The following is a 27,104-nucleotide window of genomic DNA, read 5'->3' as shown; positions in this document are numbered from 1 at the left end:
GACAGCAAAAGGCTTCTCTGTGAGGACTATCAGCTATTCCCTCTGCGGGGTACGCCTCCTGGGTGGTGTTTGGGATGAGTCTAAAACCTCCAGAGACCTTTCTGTGAGAGCTCTGGGTGGGCAAGGGTGCCCAAGGAACAAAAAGAGGGAGCCCCACACCACCAGCTCTCCCCCAACCTTGGTTTCACATCAGCTGTGAAACCTGCTCAATTTAAGTAGGACCATGTGTATTAAGACTAGACATATGCTTACGTATTAAGATTCTCCAATTATTGCACTTGTGCTACTCATATTGTGGTGAAGTAATATTCTATTGCAACTGACTTTGCAGATTTCTAAAAATGAGCTGGTCTGATCAGGTCCCATCATTGCAATGACATTAGAGGCTTGACATTTGCAACAATGAAGTGAAACAGACTTTTTAAAACATTAACTTTTATATGAAAAAATAGCTCACACCAAGTCTTTTATCATAATCACATTTCATTAACAGTAAATTTAACAAATTCACAATATACATATATAGTGTGTATTTATTTATATATGACACTTTGTATTAACCATTAGCTCTATGTAATAAAAATATATTACAACATTTGATGTGTATTCACAAAGCACAAGCCATTGTAAACAGAATAGACAGCACAGGCCCTATTATTCAAAAACTTGAAGTCAAGATTAAAATTTATTTTATTGTATTCCTTTAAACTGTAGGTACAGTAGTAGAATTTTATATATCTGCCTTTAACATGAATGAACCTGTATCTCTGAAGTATCTGTTGGGAGATTACTCAGTTTGGCTTACCTGGGACCCTGAAGTCCCAGTTAACCCATGGCACTCTTGAACATGTTGTCATCACAAATTGGTCTGTGTATCTCTCTGTCCATGTGATTTAGAAAGGTTTTATTTATATTTCCATTTTTTCCTAAATAAATAGCCCCTGCAATTATATACCATTGTTATACAAAAAGTATAATGCAATAAATTATAATGGAATATTTATAACAATATAATCAAAACATGCCCTATCTACAGCAGCTATTATTAATGTTATTTCAGAATTATCTTTCTTCAGACTGGCTAGGTGCTTTTAGAAATAGGAAACCATCTATTCTCATTATTTGCAAAACAAAACCAAAAAGCTTAAATACACAGGCCGGACCTTTTGTGCCTCTCATTATATGAATGGTCCTTACTCATCCAAGCAACCCCTCTGTCCTAACAACAAATATTTGTAAAACCAGCCTCTAACATTTTTTTTTTTTTTAAGTAAGTAATCATCTAACAATCTAATCTAGGGGAAAATGTTTATATCTAACTGTATCTGGACAGACTGGTAGTACATTACATTCCTGCAAGAATTCGGAAGGGAATGATTAGTGATTGCCAAATGTGATTTTTTTATCCTAAAATGATCTTAAGAAATTAAAAGCACTGTGGGAAAAAAAGCTACAGTTTAGAAAAATGCCCTGTGTATAAATGAAGGTAAATCAAGGCACCTTTTAAGTTATCTATTTCTATTTTCCAAGGCAATCTGTGATAACAATTTTTCAAACGTCTTATCTGGGAAGCCCTATGGTTTCTGTTATAAAAAGACCCATTCTTTACTCTGGCTGATGCCAGTAGCTTTATTTTACTTGAATGAGGCTGGGATGGATGGCAGAGTGTGCAGAACTTGTCCCCAGCCTTGTCACATGTTTGCTGTGTGACCCTAAGGGCACCGAGTATTTTACAGACAGCTTTTTTCCTAACAAAAGTCATTCAATTCACAAGATTTCTTTCTTTTTTCTCACTGTAGCTCATTGATCACATTAGCAAAGGAAGAGTAAAAAATTACCTGTCTTTGCATAAGGACCCTGTGGTCAGAAGGTAAGGTAAAACACTCCGATATCTAACAGGGCGTTTTAAATTTTTGTTCAAGAACTCAAGGTAGTGTCAGTGCACTATGACTAAACAGGACTGGGAAGGCTATAGCCAACCGTGCACCCTGGGTCATGTTGCATTCCCACTAGTATCTCCCGAGGATGCACGGTCATTTCATTCAAAAGCACTGCTTTTTCCTTAGGAACTCTTGCTGCATCCAAATCCCAGGAGGATGGAGGCTTTCGATTTCTTGCTTTTGGTATGACTTCTAGAAAGGTTTGTTTTACAGCTCTAGCTGACTACAGTGACTAGAAAAGAATTTCCTAGTATTCAGTAATAATTCCAAATGGAGATCCTTTTCCTAATATATTTTTGCAGATTGTTAATCCACCATGTGGACTCATGCCTTTGGGTATGTTGAAAATGTGCAATAGCATTTCTTCAACAAAAATCATACTTTACTACACAATTACCACACATGCATGCTGTCATACACCTGATGCATTTGCTTCTCGATACACACATTTCTGAAGTGCACTTACAGTCTATAGGGTAACCATCTTTCTTACAAATATAGACATATAGTATAAACTATAGCAACCTCTCCAGTTCATTACATCAGAGCATTATTGGCTTAAAACATGACAATCCTAAATACATATTTACATGATACACACCAGGACTACAGGTAAGAAGTAGACATTTTACAAAGACTACAGCAGCTCTTTTCTCCATGTAAACTTTTATACCCCTCCAACAGGGACAGCTGCCTTTTTGAGCAGGACAGTTTTCATAAAGAAACGTCACCCATCAAAGATTTTTGATATACTGAATGCTGAAAGCATAAAAAGCAAATTAAAAGAAAAAAAAATTAAGTTTAAGGCTAAAATGTTATTGTTGTCACTTATTCAGGCTTGGGTAGGTTACGAAGATACAATCCCTGATTCTGCAAAACCATAAGCCTATGCTCAGTCCTAACTATCCATCGAAGCAAACACATAGTGACATAGGATCAGGATCTAGCTGAGCTTTCTGTGCTGAATGTGATGCGCTGAAGTATTTAGTGATTTTTAGGGTTAAGTATTAATGAGCTGACATAGGTGTGAAGTCTCTGGTTTTGCATTTAATCTTTCTTTAATCACAAGAACATTTAACATGGGGAGGAGAGGGCTCTAACAGTAGTGAAAAGCAAGCAATTTCCAAAGGGCTGTTTCAAAAGGTATTCACTGCACATGTGCAAATGTGTAGGACAAGTTATTCAAAGCCCTCAGAGCCTTCTTCATTTAAGAGAGGTAAGGGAACTATGAAACCTTAGGCATGTAGGTCCAGAAATTACTTTTGCAAGCTACCTAAACCTCCTGAGCTTTAAAAATTAGACTGTCTCCTAAGGTAAGGTTCATCCAGGTGTAGGTAGCTTCTGGTCATTCAAACAATGTGAGTAACTTCCTTGTAACCCACCTGAAAACCATTAGCATCTTCCCAACCCAACAAGAGTCCTCCTGTGGAGGCTGTGCTGCTCTTCAACAAGACCCTTGACCCACTGTCTGGCAGTTACTGGGCTTTGACAGAAATTTTGCCTTTCTCTTTGGGGGAAGTGGGTGTTTGAGAGACCTGGAGAGCTCTCAGTGTGGAAACAGGTCACTAGGAAAAGCCCACTGCAGCCGGGCAACACATATCGTTGCAACAGCAGCAAAACCAGTTTATAGTTCCCAACCTTCCTGATCCTCAGCCTCCTGTTCGCATCTATTTCTGCCCCAGTTTTGTAACCTCTAAAGTTGTTCTGATGCAGCTGTTTTTGAAGGTAAGTCTAAGCTATCTTCCCCAAATTGGTTTTTTTTTAAAAAAAAATTCTTTCCAGGAAGATTTTATTATTGACCTGAAGCAGGCTAAGATCATTTCCCAACACTATTGCAGAGCAAACAGATGCATTGGAAAAACTGAGAAGGTAAACTATGCAAGAGGCAGCGATGTGCCTCCTGGGGGCTGGGCAAGGTGACCTCCAAATGTCACTTCCAACCTTGGCTGGGCTGTGATGCTGTGACATGCATGGCTACTGCCACAGCAGTCATCAGGGTTCATAAAGACTTGTCTGGAATGTTTTTTAAATCTAGATTTTATTTGTTTCAGAAGTAAGGGAGGTTATAAAAAGTCTGATTAAGGACCACTGAAAGGAGGGTGTTTGGGTCTGCTACTCAAAGAATAAAAACAGGGATAGAAGTTATTTAGAGAAGAGTCATGGCCTGACGTTGCCAGTGGGCATGTATGCACATGAGGAACTCGCTAGATCCTGTTTACTTTCCATCCATAAACACCGTGAAAACTGGGCCCTACACATTTAGAAGTCAGATCTATAAAACCTGGATATAGTTATCTAATGGGGCCCAATCCCCAGGTGGAACAACCAACTATTAATGTTGATGTATGTCAGGAGAGGACCTGGTACTTATTACTTATTTGTAAACTCTTATCAGTCTCTCAGAGGTTTTGCCAAATGCAATTACCCAGATCTTCACATTCAAACTGGCTCAAAAACATACCATCAAACAGGATCCTAGCTCACAGTTAGGGCTCTGAGATTATATAAATATCTGTAAAACAAATGGAGGAAAAAGCTCAGAATCCACAAAATGACATAGTGGACCAAATTCTCTTAATCATCTGCCAATGTTCTGCCTGCCAAATTTACAAGATATGAAGAAAATGTCAATTGAACGTGCATGTGAGAAATAGATATTGCATATGGATTGCAGATACCAACAAACAGAAAACTGCATATTGCCTAAGCAGCTGCACAATTTTTGCACATGCAGTTCCATACTTTGGGCACACATTGTAGCCATATTTTACAAATGTTAAAAAAAATATTTAAATAACAAATGGAAAATCCCCCCCCCACGCACACATGCGCATTTGTGTTAGACAAGAGAAACAGTTCTGCTTCATGACCAGAGATATTAAATTATTGTGCATTACATTTACCATCATTATTCTAACTCACTCGAGTCAAAGTGTTGTACAGCACATATAATACTCAGCAGACAGTTACTCATATCTACATTCATCACTTAGACACACATTTTAGAAAATTTTGCCAGTTGCCTATAAGAATTCAGCTGAATATCTAGCACTTAACGAGCCACAGTATCATATTTCTAGTATCTTATAAAATGTCATCAGGAAATGTGAGGGTATTACTTTTATTTTGTATACTGAGACAGTTTGTCAAGCACCAGCATTTACAACTCTCGCTTGCTTCAGATGGTAGAAATATGACAATGTGTCAGACAGCTGATGTAAGTAAGGGGAAATTATATTTATTCTCTGTTATAAGATTAATTCGAGAAGAAAGGCACCATGAAAGAAAGACAATTTTTTAAACACATAAAAGGGGAGAGATTTATTGCTCACAGTGACACATAAATCAACCAGCGACTGACTGTGATATACAAGCATAATGAGACAAGTCCAATGTTGTATTCTTCTGTCTTTCACTAGCCATCCTAAGTATATAATTATTTTTTCCTGGGAAATTATCTTACTTTATTTGAATAATTGATTTAAAATTTGAAATCCTTCTGGGGCTAGGTTTATTGACATACAAAACTCCCATTGACTTTGGCAGCAGCCCCACATATAAGTTGACAACAACCGCTGACTTCAACAATCATTCTGTTGCATTCAACAATCATTCTGTTGCAATTTACTTCACTAAAAATGGTCTTTGTAAAACATGTATCAATCTGATATAGAGCTTTTTGTCTTTTTTAAACTCACTAATAATTAACTTTTTAACATCATGCATTCTGATACAATCAGGTCATCAAAATGACTTGATTTTCTTAAGAAACAAGTCTTGAACGGGGTGTTTTTACCTATGGCACCTGAGAAAATTACGTTAAACCTAAGATGTAAAATGGTTAAAATGAGGTAGACTATTTCATCTGGCTAAGGGTAATTTTTGCATGCAACATTGTAAAAACTTACTTAAACGCTGTAACTGTATTTGTGTGTATATTTTATTGTAACTGGGGTTTTTTATGACTAAATAGTTCAGCTGAAAAAAATGTTATTGACACGGTAGTTGATGATCTTCATTATATTAATTTTTCCATTTATAAAGCAAGTGACAATGTAAGTTTATAGATTAACATGTTGCCTTGCAGCTGTACTACCATGCCAGGGTGAGGGCTAAGGCAAGGCTCTCCAGGTTGACAGCTGAGGTGTTACCTCATGTTCACAGACTTTGGGGTGAAGCCCCCCATGAGTTACTTGTCTGGGCTTTGAATCGCTGGCCAGAAACTTCAGCAGTGGACACTTTCTGTAAGATACATAGGAAATCGTAGTTGCCATAACGTCTGTTCTATCAAAGACTTATATTCATGGTAGAGTTTGCAGAATGGAGCATGCTAATATTTGCAGAATTACTGGTATTGATCATTTGGCATAAGTGATAGGGAATATACTAATTGAGCTCATTAACCTTTGCTGTTGGGGATTCTGTAGGCACCAAACAGTTGCCTTTGCTTGGGGGATGGGAGATTGCAGGAGGTGGTAACTGAAAAGTAATCCCACAATTTTAGTACTCAGGGCCTTATTTCTCAACATGATCCTAACTTTATTTTCTCAACACAGTGTTGACAGTCAGAATATGAGCAAGAATAGGTAGCGATACAGCCAGCTACGTCAGCTGTTAGTTACACTGCCATGGCATGCATGGAGCCTAATGAACCAAGACTATTCAAAATCTGGGCATCTATTTGCCATTCACCCTCACAAAAGAAACTGTACCTTATGGCCACCAGGCAGAAGCTTTTTTGACCCACCCAGCAAAACTGAATTTAATTTCTGATGTGAACTTGGACTTTAAGTCACTTTCTGGAGAAAAATATGTGTAGAATTAAGGTCAGAATTGGTAATAAGTGTTTTGCCAATCTAAGTATAAATGTGAAGCATTTGAAACCAATAGTTCTCTACATGAAAATAATTATAAGAGATTATGAGGACAACACATTTTGTTTATGCAAGTTATTCCTAAACAACAGAAATCACAACTGATTAATTATTGCTTTTGATATTCTACGGCTTAATTAATAAGAAAACATTTGAAAAACTTTCTCATTTCATAATGTTGTCACAGAAAATTACCCAGGAAAGTAATTCTTTGTGAATCGCTGGAAGATGGCTTCAGTGTCATATGTCTACATGACAGTCATGAAGCCATCTACCAGCTGTAGCTGTACTTACAATAAATAATGTTTACAAAAAATAAGATGCTGTGGCAGTGTCTGAGGAAGTATGACACGTAGGATTACCCTGGTTTTGAAAATTTAACTGGTATTTAGGCCTACATTATCTGCAGGCTGAACTGAATGCGTGGTAAGTGTTAATAACATTACTATGCGTAGCTGTAATCTTGACCTATAAAGATCAATACCAAACCCTCCTGAGACTTGCCCACTCAGATGTCAATTCAGATTATTGGCTGCACTGTCACGGTGGGCGGGAGGTCTATTATTTTTCTCCACTTGCTTTGGAAATTATACTTTTACATGCAGCTTTAGTCTCCTCTTTCCTTTAAGTAACATATCTGTAGGAAAAAAACATGATTAATAACACCTCAGAAATTTAAAAAAAAAAAAAAATTTCCTCTGGGCACAGGGCCCAGTTCTGCAGCTTTGGCCAAAATCCATTTCTTTATACCACAGATATATTGGTAGGCAGGCAGCATCCTGACCTTTCCATCCTGTCTACCTTTTTTATTTTTTCTGAAACTGAGTGGGGAGAAAACTAATGGGATTCTGCGGAAGTTACTTAAAAAAACTCAAAGAAGACACGGCTGAAGCTAGCCTGTAGCGTACTTCAGAAGTGACTATTCTCTTCCTATAATTCTACAGGGTTGTTCAAAAAATGTATATCAGAAGTTGTTGAAAGCTATGCTGGGCACTGTATGAGTATCTAGGTAACGATATCTCTATTAAGTTTTTCCTATTAAGAGTTTTTCTATACAGGACCTGCTCAAGCAGCTGCAGGGGGGGACAGTCTGTAAAACGAGGCTGGCAGCTCCATTAGAGAAAGTGTTACCTGCAGCAAGCAGGGGGTGGAGAAAAGCACAAATATCCCTTTGCAGCTTTTTAGAATAACCTTGTGATGGCATCAGTTTGCTCCCGTTACTTCAATGAGCCCTTCTGCTGAGGGCTGGCTTTTTACCCTATATGTGTGTATAACTGCTGATGGAGATCAATGGGAGATTTGTATTTGCGGAGCCTGCAGGACCACAGATCAATAGCATACCATTAGTCGGAGGCAGGGCGTGCAAAGCAGCCTGCCTCCCTTGGGTGTTGCATGGGCTACTGGAGGGACATGGACTGAGCTTCAACCTGCCCATGACTGCCTCCCAAAACCTTGACAGCTGAGGAGAGCTACTAGGGATAGGCCAGTTACTTTTGTTTCCCATATATTGTTTCACGTGTCTTGTAGGTCCCATACCAGGTTCCTCACTCGTTCAGCTGCAATGTATTCCTATTGTGCGATTCACTCATGAGGGCAGAGGAATTGATGGAGCTTCTTTTGAGGATCTTGTTTATGATGTCTTTCCATGTCTTCTTGTACTGATGCCGTAGCAAAGAGTACACAAAAGGGTCTGAAACAACTTTGCTGTAAGCTAAGCACTTGGAAATGATTCCCCAGTGGGAATTGATGTGGACCACAGAGGATAATTCGACAAGTCTGTGGAAAGAGGAAGGTTGAAAGAGTGAATATTCATATTAAAAACATGGAGCAACAGCACAACTGTAAGACAATGGTGCCCCAACCCCCCGATTTATTCCTGGGCAATTGCAAGAAAACAAAAGAAAGAAAGCCGTACTGATGAAATTGTGAATGTAGTCCTCCCCTTATCCATTTCTAAGATGACAAACTCGTTCCCAAGGATGGGACTACACAGCTCCTGTCAGAGTATCTGGACCTGCAACTTGACTCTGTACGTTTACCTGTACATTTACTTAGGCCAGAAGTGGACCTTAAATGTATTGCCTCCTAAAAGCCTCTCTTGATCATGTGCCTCAATAAATGTTGAAGAATTCAGTGCAAAATGGGATCGCTCCATCAGGACATGAGGCAGTCTTCAAAAGAGCCTATTTATTTGTTATTGGAATACACCTTTTGGAGACTAAAACCTGACTCCATATCTCTGATGTAGAGATGGGTTTTCAACTCATCTGGCTCACTTGGGCCATCGAGACACGTGATACAGGGACACCCCTTTCTCTAGAGTACTGTACCCTGGGCCTGTTTCTGCGGCCTAATGAACACCATGTTCAGGATCATAAATACTCTGTGGTAAGCAGGTCAACACTTCACAGAAAGTTTCTTGCTGATGACAAATATCACGCAGCATCTACTCATAAAATCACTTCCTAGATAATAGAACCTCACCCATTACACTTTTAGTCTCTGTGCCAAAACTTAACCCTACAAACAATGTGCGTTACTCTCTCTGATGACTAGGGTTTTCAGTCCTAATAAGGTCTCTAGTTAGACACTAATGTTTCACTTCTTGTTTTTTCTTAATTTTGTACTTTTGGTTTCTGCATTTTTCTAGTAGTGTGTGTCATAAGATCATATTTCTGGCAGCTGAAGTTCATCACAGACTCAATATAGCTCTAAAGGGAATTAAAATAGTATAATCTCCCCAGGTATGTTTTCTGAAGATTTTCACACTTATTGTCCCCATTGGACCCAACATGCAGGGCAAATTTAACCACAAGTATTGTAAACAATTATTTCTTCACAACCAAACATAATTTTATAAATATTGATGCAAAACCATACTTTGAGCACTTAAGTTTGAGATTGGGACAAAAAGTGCCATTGCTTGGGCTCATGGGAGTCATATTGCCCCACCATTAGCTATCTAAAAATCTAGCATCTAGTCGGAACTGGTGGTTCTATGTCCCCTCTAGAGTATCTGAGAAACCACCTCACCCGTGCTATCCAGCTTTTTTAGCCAGTTCAGCTCCTAGATAATTTGGTGCTTGCAAACAGTTTGTCTGGGTCATGGGAGAAGCACACAGGGAAGGAAAATTCATCATTGAGAAATGGCATAATGTATCTTGAATTTAAACACCGGTCAGTTTAAAGGCCAAATGTATACATTTGCAACCAATTTAACAAGGCAAAACTTTTAACTCCTTCTGGGAGGGAGGGAAGAATTTTGTATACTTCTCATACCTAGACTAGCATAGATAACCCTAACCCTTTGTACTGAGAAGTATTTTTGACAGTGAAATATTGATAACCTCACAAGGTTTTCTTCCCCCAAGTCTCTGAGCAACACTGAAGGGCAGTTCTGTTCTGCATCTCTACAGCTGCTGAGAAACTGGGGATTTTTCTAGAGGACGAACAGCTGCATATGCTGCTAGAGAGCCCCACTATGCAACGGCAAATAAGATCTTTGCTGAAACTCTTCAGCAGCAGATGCCCTCAAACCCGCCTTGAAAATACCTCGGTTCCTAACGTTTCTTCAGACAAAGCATCATTTCTAAGGAGCATTCAGGAGCATGGTTCCTGCAGCAGCACCAACAACAGTGTTGGCACTTCAAGCAGTTTAGAAATGGGGATTTTTTTGCCTCACTCACTTTATTCTCATTCTATAAACTTTCACTACATCGTGTTGTTTAAAATAGCGCTGGCAGATGGCATGGTCCAGTCATTTGAGCACAAAGTAGGACTAAGGATCCTTAATTTTCTGCACCACAGACTACAAGCTTCTATCTTCTCTCCCTGTTCTGGTTTGCTTCGACTGCAATCTCCATGGCAAAAGCTCTGTCTCTTCCTACATACGTGTGCTGGGCTTAGCACCATGGGTCTGCAGCCCATGCTTTAGGGCTTTAGCCACTGGCACAGCACTGGTAATTTTATTACTGAGCACAGTTCTATGTGCTTTGTGCTAGCGATGTGATCGCTTTGTGTATCGCTTCCATTGGAAGTGAGATGCAACCTGCACAATGCTGCTTTTAGGAGTGGTGATATTAGCCAAAATACTCTTTGGGCTCACAGACATGTGACATCTAAGGTGACCAGGCTATGTTATGTGGAAATACTTGGGAATTACTCTTGCCCTTCCACTGATGCCACTTGGCTCAGCTGATCACTGTAAGCAACTCTGAGATACTAAAGAACTGCCATCCGCCCCATTTCCTTCTCCTTTCACCTCAACTAACCAAAATTTGTTCTTTCAACCTCTCCATGTAACTCATGGTTGATATCTTTCTTACAAAGCAGGACTGAAACAAAGACATAATAATCATCTACTAAAGATGCCTGGTGGTCTCACCTCATGTATTCTCTCTTCTTTAATAAAATGTAACTTATGACACCCACATTAATATGCTTTAAAATGAGAATTGACTATTTGGAAATTAATCATCTACTGAGTCATATTTACTTTGAAATCTACCATGAGCCATTTTCCTGTTATTCTCCGCTTCATATATTTGATGCCTTCTTTGCATTTTACATTTCATCATGTTGAATTTCATCTGGCTGATTCACTTTTACTGAATCCTTTACAAATGTGAATTTGATTACGTTTAATTAAACTCAGTGGATGCCTTGAATGACCAAAATATGACAAATTTATGCCTCAGTGTCTGTCAATCAGTTCTACGAGTTGTTAACAATCTCCATTTAAAGCATATCAAGTGGGCATATCAGGGTTGCAAGCCTAGACTTGCTAATTTTACCTTCATTGACTGATTAACTAACAAGCCTACACTTATCAACGGAATTTTATATATTTTCTTTGATTATGTTCCTTAAGTGTCCTTGATATTTACACATTCTGCAAGTCTTGTGTGTTATTTTTTTATAGTAAACTACAATTGCAGATATCAAGCAGCAAACACAGAAACTCAGACAAACCCCAAGCTATGCAATTCCATTTTGTGTACAAACAATTAAATGTCAGTCTTTCAAGGCATATCACATACTTTATTGCCTTTGAAAAGAGGCTTTTGTTTCTTGTTTATGAGGGAAATTATATGCATAGCTTCAATTTTCATGAAATGTTTCAGCCAAAAAGAAGACATTCTCAGTGAAGGAGCATTAATATTTCAGTGCTACCTGTAAATTAAATTCTACAGTAGTTCCCTATCTTGCTACGTAAGCCACTCTTCTAGTCTGGTCTTCAATACCTTTTTATTTCAAAGCTATAAGCTGTTTTGTTGTGATAATTTGTTAATATTTTAGAAACTTAGAATTCTGAGGAGTGTGTCATGTCACATGGCTATCCAATTATTTTATTTGACTTTCAGCAAACAAACGAGAATGTCATGCTGAAGATTAAGACCTTGATCTCTTATGCAGATAATACACACTGAAAACCCTTTATATACATGTGCAGTTAATCACTAAAGTAAAATATTTTACTGAGCACGTATACATCCAGCTGGCAGGCTGCTACAATGGCAACACATCTGCTGTGCATTGCTTAAACCTGAGAACTTAACTGAGTTATGGAGAACACTCTGAACAGACCAGAGTCTCAAACAAGCAAAAATGTCTTCTTCAGGAGTGGAACAAAGCTGCGCTGCATTTTGGAGCTGGTAGGTGATGTAGTTCTCACACGAAGAAATTCAGTCCTTTCCCCAAGAATCTGAATCAGCTCTTTAAGCTTGTATTCTTAACATTTCTGTGTCTCATTCTGATAGTTCCCTCCCCCCCACCCCCCAAGTCCCATAGTATCAGAATTATACCTTAGTTGTTTCTTTTGTGTTAGTCGTATGAATTAGCTGCCCGTCCATTTGATCTTGCTGTTGATTTTACTTTATTTTCTCTTTATGGCTTGATAGACTGAATCTTTTTTGTATGCAGCCTCGCTAGTGAAAAAAACCCTGATTTTAATAATTGCTTCTCGATACAAATATGGCATCACAGTGATCAGCAGCCGATTTACCCTTAGCTAGTTTTGCCTCTTAAAGGTAAATATTAGGTATTACAAATGTTGCATGTATTACAACCAGCCAGCTTCTGTGAGGAAACAGCATGACTTTGGGACTCTTGGATCCAGACCTGCCAATCTTGCAGACCATTGCTTTTGGTCATTGCTGTTCCTCAGAGCTGCAGGAACCACCGGTCAGCACAGAGATATAAGGATAGCAAACAAGGCTGGCCAGCTTGAACCAAAAGGTTTTTCCACCCAGAAGGAAAATATCTCTACCTCACAGCAGCTGAAGCTTTTGACAAAGACTAGAAGGCCACTTTCTTCAAATATGTCGACCTATGGTTGTATAGGAAAGCCATGCTTTTATATGTACAGACATGCAAGAACAAAGCTTGCAGGGGAATTCTGAACTTGCTTGTCTACCCAAGCACGATCTGCATGCAGAGAGCAGGCAACCAGCCTAAAACCACTGTTTGCTTACCCCTTAACCCCCAGAGATGATACAAGAGAATTTTAATCTTCTTCTGCCTGTTCTACCATCCTCCTCTGTAACCTGAGGGCTCGGGGATACGAACTTCTTTCAGATGTTACTTCAAGATTTTTAATTTAAGGCCAATTTCCTCACACATTGACAGCACTTATTAACTTACATGAGCAAAGTTCTGTATTTCAGTATGAAAAGCCTGGAGTTAGAAATAAATATTAGAAATCGGTATTTTATTTTTTCTTATGAAAAAGCTCCTTGGAAAAAATAGGTTTTGAACAATGTTATTTAATCACATAATGATAAATATAGTAAAAGAAGAGATGTGTCCTAATAGAATTTTTACAAACCAAGAAACAAGCTATGCCTAGAAATATATAATATGGGATAATACATGTGTCATACTGGTACAATGGAAAAACTTAATCAAGAAGAACCAGGCTCTACTCATATACTACTTAAGGTCGGCCACTGAACTAATTAGAAGGGTGTTTACTTGATAAAAGAGGTGCCTAATCTGATTTTTATCTTAACGTAATCTGAAAAAGTCTGGTTTACCCAGAGAAGAATTTATCTGATTGGGGTTATAAGCACAACTCCTTCACTGGTTCATGGAATTTCTAGAGACAGCTATTTGATTTTAGTGTGGAAGCAGAAAGATTTTGTTATAGTAGAATCTTGTCATTTGCTGCTTTCAGGCCTCAATTCACAAAGAACTTAAAAACATGTTTACTTTAAACATATTGCTGATTGGTGCTGGCTGTCCGAATGAGAGGCTGAGCCACACACTTCATCGTCTGTCTTCTGGCCTGTGATTGATTGCCTGGATCTTGTGAATGCAAAGCACTGGACACAGCCCAGAAAATAATACTTGCCTACATAATGAAGCTCAAAACCCCTCCTAATCCCCTGGATTTCAGCACCCTCGGCTGTACGTGTGAGGCACAGGGAAGCACAACAACGTGCATCCTTGAACACCTGCCCTTGCAGCACGGTGTCCGGCGAGGTCTCTCAAGTATCCAGCGAGGGAATTCCCCACAGCCTGTTCTGCAGCCATCCCCTAGATGTGTCAGAACCAAAAAGGCAGGCAAGTGATAGCCTTTCCCCCGCCTGGCGTGCCTGGCCGAGGCCCCAGCCTACCCCGGGGCAGGCATCTTCACGCCTTCAGGACCCTCTGGTCATCCATCGCTGTGGCAAAGCAGACTAAAGACTCAGGGGAACACTTCAGTGATCCCTGTATGGACTAAAGGAAGGAGGCTCAGGGGTCTCCTAACCCCTCTTCTGTGTCTGAAGGCTCCAGGGACACAAATCGGAACACCACAGAGCTGCGAGGAGGTGGGGGGCTGGTGCCTGAATGCTGGGCTGAGGTGCCACTGGAGGAGCACAGAAATGCTTCTGACAGTTCTGGTTAGAGCCCTGGGGGACACCCAGGACGGAGCCCCGAGCTATTCTGTGACTGCGGTGACTTGCATTAAGTTCAGAGACCCAACATAAAATGAAAATTAACCGTTTGCAATGAGACAAACGCTTTATATAACTTGTAGCCTGAGAACTACTAGGCTAAATGACCCTAAATGAATCTTTTCATACCCTTTTAGAGTGTGTGGCATGGAGCGTCTCTTGGTGACTACTAAGTGAAAGTGAAGGTAAACCGAGGTAACACTGTCACAAATGTATTTGCAACATTGTTACAAACAAACAGCATGAATCAATTAGCTATTATTATCATGAACATAAAATCAATGTGACACGTAGATTTCCATTTTTACCAAGAGACTACCATACCTTCTGGTGAGTTGTTAGAAATAAAAATTCAGGATATTATACTGAATTGGTAATACTTGGGGCTGGTTACATGTCCATTTATACTGAGTCTTAATTCAGCTTTTTCAATAATTTTTTATGACAGATCCGAGTTTGACTGAAGTCAGCCCCAACAGTTTCTGTTCAATAGTGTTGGAATAGGAAATACTTTAAAAATATTTTCTTCTTTCTCTGTTCTGCATAGCAGCCTTTCAGTTTTTCCAGAGATTTTTAATAAGGAACATATGTTGTAAATTTCCTTCAACAACTAGATAACACTTTTCTGGATATACTCACTTACTAATACTTTATGTTTCATAGGAGTAATTTTGTGTTTCCCACAGGACCCATTTCCAAAGATAAGCTAGTAGACAGATAGATATCTGACCGTAAATCACAAGAATTTTTGTTAGCTATGAGCCAGAACAGATTTGCTATTTGATGTTTATGACTAATAAACTCTAACCAGTCAGACAAAACTATCATCTAAGGCTGTGGGCCATGTTCTCACCTCAGCTGGATCTTGCTGAGCAGATTTTTACAGTCTGACCTACTCAGACAAGTGTCTTCCCTTGCAGATCACCCCCTGAACCAGGGAAGCAATCGGAGGAGTAGGTGACTATTTGGCCTGCAAAAAGCCGGCAGAATCCTGTGGACTGGCTTCCTAAATCACTCCCATGCAGCCAGCATATCGACAGGGCTGACCGAACACCCACAGATGGCATCAGAATGGTATTGCACAAACGCTCTGACGTTTTACATCGTTTTGTCAGCTCACTAAATGCGATCTCTGTCGTGAGAGTAGAAACAGTGCACAAAATTTTCACAGGAGACTTGAATCATTTTCTGGTTCTGAGTGCCCTACTTCTCCGAGTTAAGAGTGCGTCTCAGTAGTCTTTTCCAGTATGTAGGTTCACACTTACCTTGTAATTACATAAGGTGCAAAACAAAGTATGAAAGTACCAATAAAGGTACTTATTTTCTTTGTTGCTCGCTGCCTCCGTCTCTTTTGTTCTTCTAGACAACGCTCTCTTACACTGTGTGACATTCAACACAAACAAGAACATGAATCACAGTATCAGGTAGCAGATTTTAATGGCTTTACTTATGGAATGATGGAAATCAATCTTTCCAGTAACTGTGGTATTTATATAAGCCGATACCAGGTGCGCTGCATTTATAGGGGACATAACCGATTATTAATGCATCGTATGATCATCTTACCCTCCAAAAACAATTAGTGAGAAATACATGATTACATATTTATATGCACACACACCCACTATATCAATTTATATACAGTCAGATTGGTGGAATTCAGCCTTAAATTCAGCTGCAGCTCCTTTCTGAATTCCAAATTTGCAGGCCAGAGTTTGCCTCATGATATCCAGTGATTTGGAAAATATCCAGAGTGGGGTAGGCAGCATGCTCCTTCCCTAGAAATAGCGATTCCAGCACCACTACCTTAGACAGGAGGAACTTCCCAGCAAGATAAGCAATAGAACACAACGGAACCATAATAGGAAAAAACATGCCCTGAACATACAGCCCAGCACCGGAGCATCCACTATATCCCGTCGCTGTGAGCCAGGTGGCCATTAACCTTTCGGCAGCCCCTGCAGCTCCGTATGGCTGCCGTGCGGAATGCTCCGCAAAGCCGGGAATTGCATAATAAATCCACAATGCTGTGATATTCTGACTCCTCGCCTCAAATCAGCCTTGTTCCCAATTAAACACATATAATTTAATCACCCCCTGGGTTTTTTCCTACCTGTGACATTTTAGGACAAGAGCTTCTCCTTTGAGATCCCTGGTGATGGTCTCACCAGGCCCACCAGAGAGCTGCTAAGACCCTTGTGTGCCAGCAAGGCGATGGGAGCATGGGGCGGAGACCATGCTTCCACTGCAGGCAGTCTCCTTTGATGGCAGCACATTTGCTCGCTGAGAGAGGGATACAATGAAAGCCCATCCTCCTCCTCTACCTGCTCGTGTTACTCCTCTGCTCGCTGTGCACAGGGAAGTGGATGAGCTACTACCTTCTCCAGGCAGGTAGGTCCAATGGGCACCAACTGGTTGTATCTCCGAGAGAACCAGGGCCACCTCTACCTGAACAAACCCTTTTGGGAAAGGGCAAACCCAAGCCAGACTGCAGTCCTGAAATCCCTCTCTACACACGTAGCAGCACTGCTGTGTGTTGACTCATTGCACGGGTCTCGTGGTAACGCAATCAGGTACGTCTCAGGCAAACCAAATGGTCCGGCCACGCGCTGTATTTCCTGACTGCTTGGCATTGGTCTCTCCGTTTTTATTGTGAATTTGTAATTGATGACTCACTGCCAGGTCCCACACTCCCATATGTTAATAGCTGTGAGGTTTATGGCCATACCCTTACATTCTTTGCTCTATCTGGAAATGTTTGATCATCATCTAAACGCATGCTATGTCCTGAGGATCTCACTGTGCTTTGGTGCTGTGGCCGTGAGTTCTTGTGTTACCTTTTGGTTGTGTTAAAGAAAACTTATTTCCTTTGTCCCATTTTATAAATGGTCTTACATTCCTGGTCCCCAGATCAATTATCATGAGGTGTAAAATGAAATAAATACTGGAGGGAAAGTTTATTCCCCTTGAAATAACAAATCATCTTATTCTTAAAGAATATGCCTAAGTAGAATGAAAACACATCTGAAAGTGTTACATGTTGCATGTCTGAGTTATTTGCAGCAAGAAATGACAGCTGAGAAGGAAAAAAAAATTCCACCTTTCCAAGGGAACCTATATGATTTCAATTCTGCAAGAGCTGGAGAACCTGGAGTATTTTTAGATGCAGACAGATGAACTTAGACGTTCAACAGCTTCACTTAAGACCTGTCATATTGCATTCATAGTAACCCAGGCACACAGTGATATAGGAAAAGAAATCTCCAAAATTGGTTCAATTGAGGTGTTGTTAGGGTGTAGAAGATGGTGTATTTTTTGTCTCTACCAGTTTCCCCAGTTATGTCTTTTCCTTACTGGCACACACGAAGCTGTCTTTGACTCCTGGAGCTCACGCATGACTTGGGAAGTCCTGATAGACTTCAACCAATTTCTTTTGTTCAGCCTTTCCAGATGTAGCTAATAAATACCATATCACAGAGGAAGGTATTTTATCTCACTCCTTCATATAGACAATGTACACAGATGAGTATTTTGCTTTTGCACACACTTTAATGCACTAAGATAAGAACATATATGCAAATTCCAGTAGTGACACTAGTAATAGAACTGGATTATTGACTAAGCTTTCATGTAAAGATTTTAATTTCCTGGAAAATTTAAGATATATCCCTTTGAAGGTTTGGTATTTTAAACAAAGTTTATGAGATACTGGACCTTAAGATGTGTAGAGCTGAACACACCAAAAAGATAGTATAGATAGTTTGAGTGAAGAAAAACATGGGTTAAGCACTTAAGTGAAGTCTTGCCGAAACCAATACCTAAGATAGCTTGGTCTTAAGGACAAAATCAAGGAAAAGCAGCATCCAGTAAAAATGCCTAAGCTAACTTGAAAGGACATGTGCCCTAAACATTCACACAAATTTGTGTGGTATTTAGAGGTTTCCTTTGTACTCGTCTTGAATGATCTTCAGAAGATCACTCGTGCCTTCCCGAGTCACAGGTAATAAAGCCATCTGTCATAATGCCTGTCACTAGACCCCCTTGCGGGTGGATTCTGAGTCATAGGAAGCAGAAAATTGTCTGTACACATTTCTCAGCCTTGAAACTAGACTGTGCAAAGAGCCAGAAAAGTCAGGGTAGTCTAAGGTGGGATTGCAAACTTTGTTCTCTCACATGCATGCTCCCAGCATCGCTGTCTACTGTTAGGTACTATAGTGAACACTGAAATTGCCTGTATATATACCACTTATATAATTCAAACGATGCTTTGTTATGTCAGACCTTTAGGAATGTCACTGACTGCTCTGGGAGACCTGCAGCCTTTGTGTAGCTCTCACAGCAGGGAAGGAAATCGGAGTCTGGCCCTTTCGGCAGCAGTAGCTGTCACCAGTTAAGGCAGCACCACTGTGGGGCGAATCAGCCCCCATTTCTGTAGTCTAGAAAAGAAGCTAAAACTCTCCTTTCTTAGAGAGAGGTATTAGAATAACCTGATGTGAAGGATAAAGAAGAGTTAGTAATGCAGGTTACTCGCAGCAAATGCCTGTACAGCTCTGTCTCCTCTGAAGAAAGGAGGCATCTTTCCCGCAGCCCCACTGAATCCAGCCCTCGGTGAGATGAGCACAAAATGCACAAACGCCTTCAAATGAACCCAGACCAGAAAAAAAGCAGAGGAGGAGAAATACCGTTGAGATCTTGACCCTTTTTCTAAACTTTGCTGTGCAGTCCAGGCATACTTTAAGCATTAGGCATAACGACTGCTATTTCAAATAGCCCCAGTGGGTTTACGGCACTGTCCTGGGACTAACCACCGCATCCCAGTGCGTGCAGGAACTCAGAGCAGCCGAGCCACAGTTTAGCAACCAGACAGCACGTAGGGCAGAAGAGTGTTTTTTCCTCTATGTGACTTGGTGAATAAGGGAAGATTTATACATGTGTTTCTCAAGAACAGTAACAGGACTTGCCCAAAGTTCTGGTCTGCATTCTTGGTCAAGAGACAGATCAAACAGCTTAACTGGACTGTTCTGAGCAAATGTTTCTCTGTACCTCTAACAGTGCGCTGTCCTGCCCTGATCCTTTCAGACTTATTTGCCTTAGGCTTAGGAATCCCCAAAATATGACCTTTTGTTGAGGACAGCCACATGTGCTCTCAGTTCTGCAGCTCAGCTCCCGGCTGGCTGCAAATGGAGAGAGCTGGTGTTTGGCTCCAGCTCGCAGAGCAAAGGACAGCGAGGGAGGTCAGGTGGGACGCCTGGCGTGGGACTGCCCTCTTTGCTCCAAGCTTTCCTCTCTTCCAGGCAGACTTCTTCCCCGTATCACACAGCAAATCTGCATCCTTCCACATTCAGACCTAGCCTGTTCATGCAAGATTCATAGTTTGTGCATACTTCTTGACATGACTCTTTTGCGCAGCATCCCAGCACACATTCACACCCCTTTGGTGCTTGCCTTCAAGCCCATTCTCCTCCCAGCCCCCAGAGACTTTTCTCCTCCTGTGCCTAGGCACAAGAGGCTTAAAGATTCTCATTTGAAATGAACTATATACATCCCTCGCTTTGCCATACGAACATTGCTACTGAAGTCTCTCTCTCTCAGATTTAAGCATAGGCATTCAAACATATGCGTTTTGCAGGTGTTATTCCCTTACAACTCTGCCTTCAGGAAAGATAAAGTTACAGAGAGCACAGCAATAGGGAATCTGCTGGGTGAAAGAGCGGCACCCAGCACCCAGCTTCCCTTCTGAACTCTGACTGAAGGGACATGTGCAGCCTCAGCCTGCTCCCTCAGGGATCCAGCCACGTTTTTGGGCTGACAGTGCCAAAAAATGCAAATCTATCGACCACTAAATCCACCTTCAGAAACAAAGGGCTGTGATCTGATCACTGTCTCAAATGGAAGCGGATGCTCAGACAAAACTGCCTGATTCTTCGCTTTCCCTCCCCCCAAAAAAGCCCTTAAGCATGCAAAAAAATAGTTGCTTCTGCAACCAGGAAAATAAACACAACTAACAAGAAACATGCAGAATAGAAACTGGCAAGGAGGATGCTCGTTTTCCCGCTCCCCATCCCCTGCTGTGATACAGATCAGACTGTATTTAACATAACACTGATCCCCATCCTCCTTGCTTCCTCTGCAATGACTAGTCTCCCTTGCTGAACGCACAGGCACCTTACCTGGGGTGGATGTCCACAAGCAGCACCAGGGTCTGCATAGTGATCACGTCAATCCGCTTACAGTGAAACCGTGCCACCTTCAGCACTTTTAGATATGTGAAACACAGGACTATAAGGGAGAGGAGGAAGCTGAGGGTGTGAAAGACCCCAGTGAAAATCACAAACTGTGTCCTGTCCTCTGGTCTCTTGTTGTACAGGGTGCAGGAGGCATAGAGGTGATGGAAACCCACCCAGGAGAGAGAAGCTGCCACTATCGGGAACGACACCGAGTGTAACCACGTGTAGCTCAGTATGAGAGCAGCATCTCTGTACCTCATTTTGGAGTGATAACTTAGAGGGAAGACCACAGCAATCCACCTGTCAATGCTCAAAGCTGCCATGCTCAACATGGAGTTCGTGGTGAGAAAAGTCTCCAGGAAGCCCACAATGTGGCAGATCTGATCTCCTCCTGGTTGACTCTTGTAAATGATCCCAGCCAAGGTCAGGGGCATGTTCGAAACAGTCATCAACAGGTTGCAGAAGGTGAGGTTGAGGATGAACAATCCCGGGACCTGCTTGCGGATGTCAGCGCTGTACAGGAAGCACATCAGCACCAGCACATTGGCCAGCAGGGCCACGAGCATCAGCACCACCACCACGAAAGCCAGGATCACCTCCCAGATGCTCATGGTGCGTCCAGTCACAGGAGGGACATCTCCGAAACTGCGCCGTGCCGGCACCCAGGGAACATGGTGCGAGGCGCGCTCACCTCGCCCTCCTCCCCAGCCTGCTCGCACTCTTGCATGCCCTCCGTATTTTTAGAAGAGCTGCAGTTTTTTTCTCCAACCTCCCCCTCCTCGCTGTTCCTTTCCACGTCAACGCTTTCCGAGACGTGCACAAAAGCACTGGGAATGCCCATCAAACTGCGAGGAGGGCTTAAAAAATATCAGCAGGACTGAACCACTGTCTCCATTCGGTCCATTTGAAGGAGAGCAGGTTATTCTGAGAAACTGCTCTCCTGAGGTCCCTAATTATCAGCCCCAAGCTTGCAAGCAATTCACCGAATGAATTGTGCTCTCTTTCTCTCTTGCTTTCTGTCTCTCTCTCGCTCTCTTGCTCTTGCTCTCCCCTCCCCTCTCCTCCAACCCTCACTCCCTTCCAGGCTGAATGTAACCTGCTTTTTATGATCACAGATAAAAACCCCATTAATGGATTAAAGCATGCACACTGCTGGTGATTCGCAAATGTGATTATGTCATCCCCCTTCCACAACCCCTCCCCTTCTCCTTGCGATTGTGACTAGACTTTCCTCAAGAGAAATCCCATGCTTTCATTTAATTGATTTAGCCATTAATTTGCAAACAGCCATGTAACCAAATTCCTGCACTCCGGTGCGTTTCCTACATTTCAGTGCATCACTTTCACAGTTGCTGCTTGCTCTCACCCAGGGCAGGGTCTTTCTTTTCATCAAAAAGATGGGTGGGGGGTGGGGGGGTGGGGTGGATGTATTCTGCTGCTTCTCTGGAGCTCTCATTAGGCTATCAGAATGATTTTACTGCTCTAGTTTAGCACTTTACACTCCTGTGTCTCCAAGCACGATACATAGGAGGAAAACAATTGCCTGATTGCCTGCCCTCCTCCTTTAAAAGCAGGAAACCCAAAGCCCCAAATGCCACTGTCACACGTCCAAGGTCATAGAGCAGGTGAGCGGCAGAGACAGCAACATGCTGCCTGTCTCGCTATTCAGCCGGGCTTTCTCCCCTTCCACAGCCTTTCCTTCTTCCTAATGAAAGCCTCCCTCCCTGGGAGGGTGAGCATCCTGCGAGATCAGAACCAAGCAGCAGCTTGGCACAGGAAATAGGAATAAGCCTGTATAGCACATAATTAGGTGTTAAAATTCAGTTTGTATTAAAGGACGGAGTGGGAACTGTTTTCTGATTGCCTTTCCTGTCTCTTTAAAACAGTTTTAACTGGGAATGCTGAGACTTTGTGAGCAATCGGGACAGCTTTCTCATCAAGGCAGCCAAGCCTTAATCCCTGCACAATAAGAAAGCAAAAGATACCCTGCAGCACAGTTATTGTGGTTTAGTAAGTGCCTCTGCACGTGTGCGAAAGCTGGATGCTTAGGGGGATTTGTCCTCTGTGCTCACAGCCCTTGCCAGAGCCGTGCACGCTGGATTTACAGCAACTCTTCGTTGGGCTCATCCGCTCAGTAGCAGAGCTGTCACCCTGCAGGCTGTCAGAGCTTGGTATGTTGTAGGAAGGCCCCTTCTCTTCCACACCTCTTGTGTTTTGTTTCCTTAAACCCGGCTTTAAAGGGCTGATGGAGACGGGAGGCTGGGACTCCCGGGACAGTTTAGCTGGGTATGTAGGTCTTGCAGGGACCCACGCAGCAGGGGGGAGCGGCTCAGGGCACAGAGCCCAGGCCTTTCCGTGAGCCCCGTGAGCTCCCTGTCTCCAGATCACAAGTGCTGGGTTGGATGAGGAGCAGGACTTCAGTGTCTGGTCTTTTCCTGAGGCACTGATCCAAAGCCACACGAGAAAAGCCTGAAGGTGACCCTTTTAAGTAAGAGGAGTCTTTACCCTCTTAGGAGAGGTAGGCTAAGGAGATGGGAGAGAAGACGCAGATCTCGCTGCTGCTGCTCCTGCACAGAACCAGAACCTCAGCAAGTTTCTTTCTTGGGTAGGAAGCAACAGCCCTGGCTGAGAGAGGTGTCCTGGCACCAACAGCCCGAGCAGGGTGTCCACCTCACAGTGCCTAGCGTGATGCCAGCTTAAAGCTCAGCAAGCAACGACAGCCACGGCGCCACGGCAAGAAGCTGTATGAGTTGGGAGCCACCGAGAAGAAAAACATGGCAAGACTTGCTGGGATGCCAGGAAGGGCAGGGAAAAAGGAGGGGGAAGCCTGGTGCCATATGGGAGGCAGGTACTCCATGACAGTGGTAGAAGGGGATCTCATGCTGACTTGGTGTGAAGGTGATACCTGGCTCCTCCTTCCCGCACCCAGCCTCCTCCGTGGCTCAAATCAATCCTGCAAGGCCCCCAGCTGCACAAATCATTCAAGACCCAGCAGCACAGGCACCAGGTAATTTAGCCATTTATCTTACCTTGCGACACACGAGGCTATGGGTTCATCAGAATGCTTTCCTGAAGCCGTGTGCTGTCTCCCCCTTAGTGAGCGGAGGTGCCTCCTGGATTCTAAAGCTTTGCTCGTGAGCAATTCCCTGGTGTGACAGGGGCTCTGGCACCACTGTCAAGCCTGGGTAGACAGGGAGGGAGGGAATCTGTGTCTGGAGAAAAAGGATTAGGGGTGACAGTCACGAAAAGAGGATTTTCCCAAAGTGATAGATAGATGTGAAATAATGGGAGGCTGAATGAGATAGTTGAGTGAAGCAGTGATGTGATATGAAAGGTCAAGTCTGGGGGTGGCCTGGGATAGACACTGCAGTGGGCTTGTCATGAAGGGGCACATGTGGAGCTGATATTGTGGAGGAAACGGTGGTGGTGGACATATCTTTAAGGGCAGGAGAGGCTGGCAGGACTGTGGACTGGCTCTAAAGGATCTCTTTACCAGGGCGTGGAGAAGCATACAGGGGTGGATAGCTGCAGGATGGTCAAGACGAGACCCCCTGTATCCTCCGCATGGTGTCTAAGATCCTTCTTCCAAGACCTGAAATCTCCCCTCCCTCCACCTAGTTCTTTTTCCCCCAGAGCTTGGTAGGGTGCTACTACTGTTCATATCAGTGTGAGAAACCTAAATTAAAGCAGCAGGTTTGGCATGTCCTTCAGCAGTTGCTGGCCTAAATGAATGAAGCATTCGCAGTCTTACCCTTCACAGTTTACAGATTGCTTTTTCTATTCTGTTCTATTCTCCTATCAAGCTATTTTGTGTGGTACAGGTTTCTCAGGTAAAGAAAACATTGTTAGCTGTCAGGCTGGACTCCCAGTGTTTACAGGAAAAATGTTTACAGGAAAGGGCTTAAATCGACAGTCAAGTGAAAAAGTTTTCTAGATTTCAGGAGAAAGCTGAAGTTTTCTCTTGATGATTGACTTGAGTCTAGGTATGTATGCCTAACTCTAAAGGCCAAATAATTTACATAATTGATTCCCCTGTTGGAATGAGGATATTTACTGAATGCTTCTGGATTTATTTATCATGTGTACCTAAGACAGCATGATGGACCAATCAAATAATTTCATTTCATACAAAGCAGAAAGAAATAATATGCTGTGTGTGTGTCATGGTTTAGCCCCGGTCAGCAACTGAGCCCCCAGCAGCCACCCGCTCGCTGCCCTCATGTCAGGACTGGGGAGAGAACTGAAAAGGTCAAAGTGAGGAAAGCGGTGGGCTGAGACGGAGACAGCGTACCCGGCCAGGCAACACCGCGCACAGGAGCAAAGCAAAGCCCGGCACTGGTTCCCCGCTGCCCGTGGCAGGCAGGTGCTCGGCCATCCCAGGGGAGCAGGGCTCCAGCACGCCCAGCGGGGACTGGGGAAGGCCAACGCCATCGCTCCCAGCGTCCCCCCGTCCCCCTTCGTCCCCAGCTCCATATGCCGAGCGTGACGGCGCACGGCACGGGGTATCCCTGGGGTCGGTCGGGGTCAGCTCCCCCGGCTGTGCCCCCCCAGCTCCCCGTGCCCCCCAGCCCGCTCGCTGTGGGGTGGGGGAGGAGCAGGAACGGCCTCGGCTCCGTGTAGGCACCGCTCAGCGGTCACGGAAACATCCCTGTGTCATCAGCACGGCTTCCAGCACAGACCCAAATCGTGGCCCGCACCGGCGGCTGTGAAGGCAACCAGCTCCAGCCCGGCCAAAGCCAGCACAGCATATTTTATCACTGTAGAGGAAATTAATGTGTTGCCGGTGATCCCCTAGTGGCAGGTGCTGCAAGTTTGGTTTGTGATATTTCAGTGACAGAGTACATTATGAATTAGCAATAAGCGCTACTAATAAACATGGATTTTTGCCGGTGAAGTCTGACAGTACTAGGGCTTGGTTTAGGAGATCAGGAGTCCTTTGACATTTGCTCCATTGTCAAGCACACAAAATCACAGAATATCTATTGCACTTTATATATATTAAATGCAGAGGTGACTGTGAAGTGGCACGGCCCAACAGATAGAGCACTGAGCTGGTAACCAAGAGATTTGAGTCCTACATGGCCACGGGGGCATCAGTTCACCAAACCTCTCCTAACTCTGCTTTGTCCCATAAACTCCTGGGGACAAAGGGAAGGAGTTTGTATACAATGAGGTCCTGATCCTGAGCCTTATCTTAATCAAATTTATCTGCAAATGACCACTTTTAGAAGGATCACAGAAATCTGTTGTCATTCCTTTACAATGGCCCTATAGCAAATGGTTTTGTGGCCTACATACCTCATGCATACCAGGTTACCCTGACAGAGCTATGATTTGTACTAGCATTGTACCAAACAGGAGGGATATTGCAACAATATGAAACTCCTCTAGGCAAGACATTATTTTTTTACTGTCCGTGCAGTAATTGTTATTACATTTTGTCTCTATTTGGCAATGGACAAAGGCACGAAGCTGATTATATCTTCCGTATTTTGGGTTGACCTCTCAATTTAAAAACATGTATGACATTTGGATGGAAAACTTGTTTTTGCTGTGGTGTCTGTGAAGGGAAGAACTTTCTAGGCATGTTGTCCCACTGAGAGGATGAAATAGCTACTTGGGATAAATGAAATTTTCAAAGTTATGTCCTAAATATCCTAGATAGGAGGCTATTCTGATGACCTAACTAAAACATCTAAAACACTCATTTCACAGGAAACTAATGTTTAAAGCTTTACACGACTGAGAAAACTACTTGAAAATCTAACCTGAAAATGCATTTGAGATCTGATACATTTCCTTTGAACTGAAGTTTGTAGCTCTCCAATTTTTCTCTGTCAAAATTGGGGAATCTCAGCTTCATGCTTTCACTGCACTTTCCTTCTCCTGTTGTCTCGCCTTCCTTCTTTGATCAGCAGTGTACAAACATTACAGGACTTTAATAACAGGAGTATTGACACATGGAAGAGATTGTTTCTCCTTTATCTGTGTCTTAGCCAGTTCAAAACCACCCAATTTCCCCTGGAAAGCCGGTGTGCCTGCAGCTAGCCCAGGGGTATTTCCTCTTGCCTCCACCAGCCTTTACTTTTTGTTCAGGGCTGTTTGGAGAGTTTGTAATAAATTCAT

At 42.6% G+C, this 27,104-nt stretch overlaps 1 protein-coding gene across 1 annotated transcript; it reads right to left on the bottom strand.

Moving 5' to 3' along the window:
* Window positions 1-475: 475 nt before the first annotated feature.
* On the bottom strand, window positions 476-22,040 carry GPR26 (G protein-coupled receptor 26). The gene is made up of 3 exons (XM_056352974.1): window positions 20,922-22,040; window positions 16,017-16,130; window positions 476-8,590 (listed from the first exon to the last, which is right to left on the bottom strand). The coding sequence occupies exons 1-3, from the start codon at window positions 21,587-21,589 to the stop codon at window positions 8,359-8,361; spliced, it is 1,014 nt and encodes a 337-aa protein (XP_056208949.1). The 5' UTR covers window positions 21,590-22,040; the 3' UTR covers window positions 476-8,358.
* Between the last annotated feature and the right edge of the window lie 5,064 nt (window positions 22,041-27,104).

Source organism: Falco biarmicus, chromosome 9 (assembly GCF_023638135.1).
Source record: "Falco biarmicus isolate bFalBia1 chromosome 9, bFalBia1.pri, whole genome shotgun sequence".
In the NCBI taxonomy this organism is placed as follows: Eukaryota; Metazoa; Chordata; class Aves; order Falconiformes; family Falconidae; genus Falco; species Falco biarmicus.
Note: the sequence above shows the minus strand (reverse complement) of the source record. Positions and strands in the feature narration are given on the sequence as shown.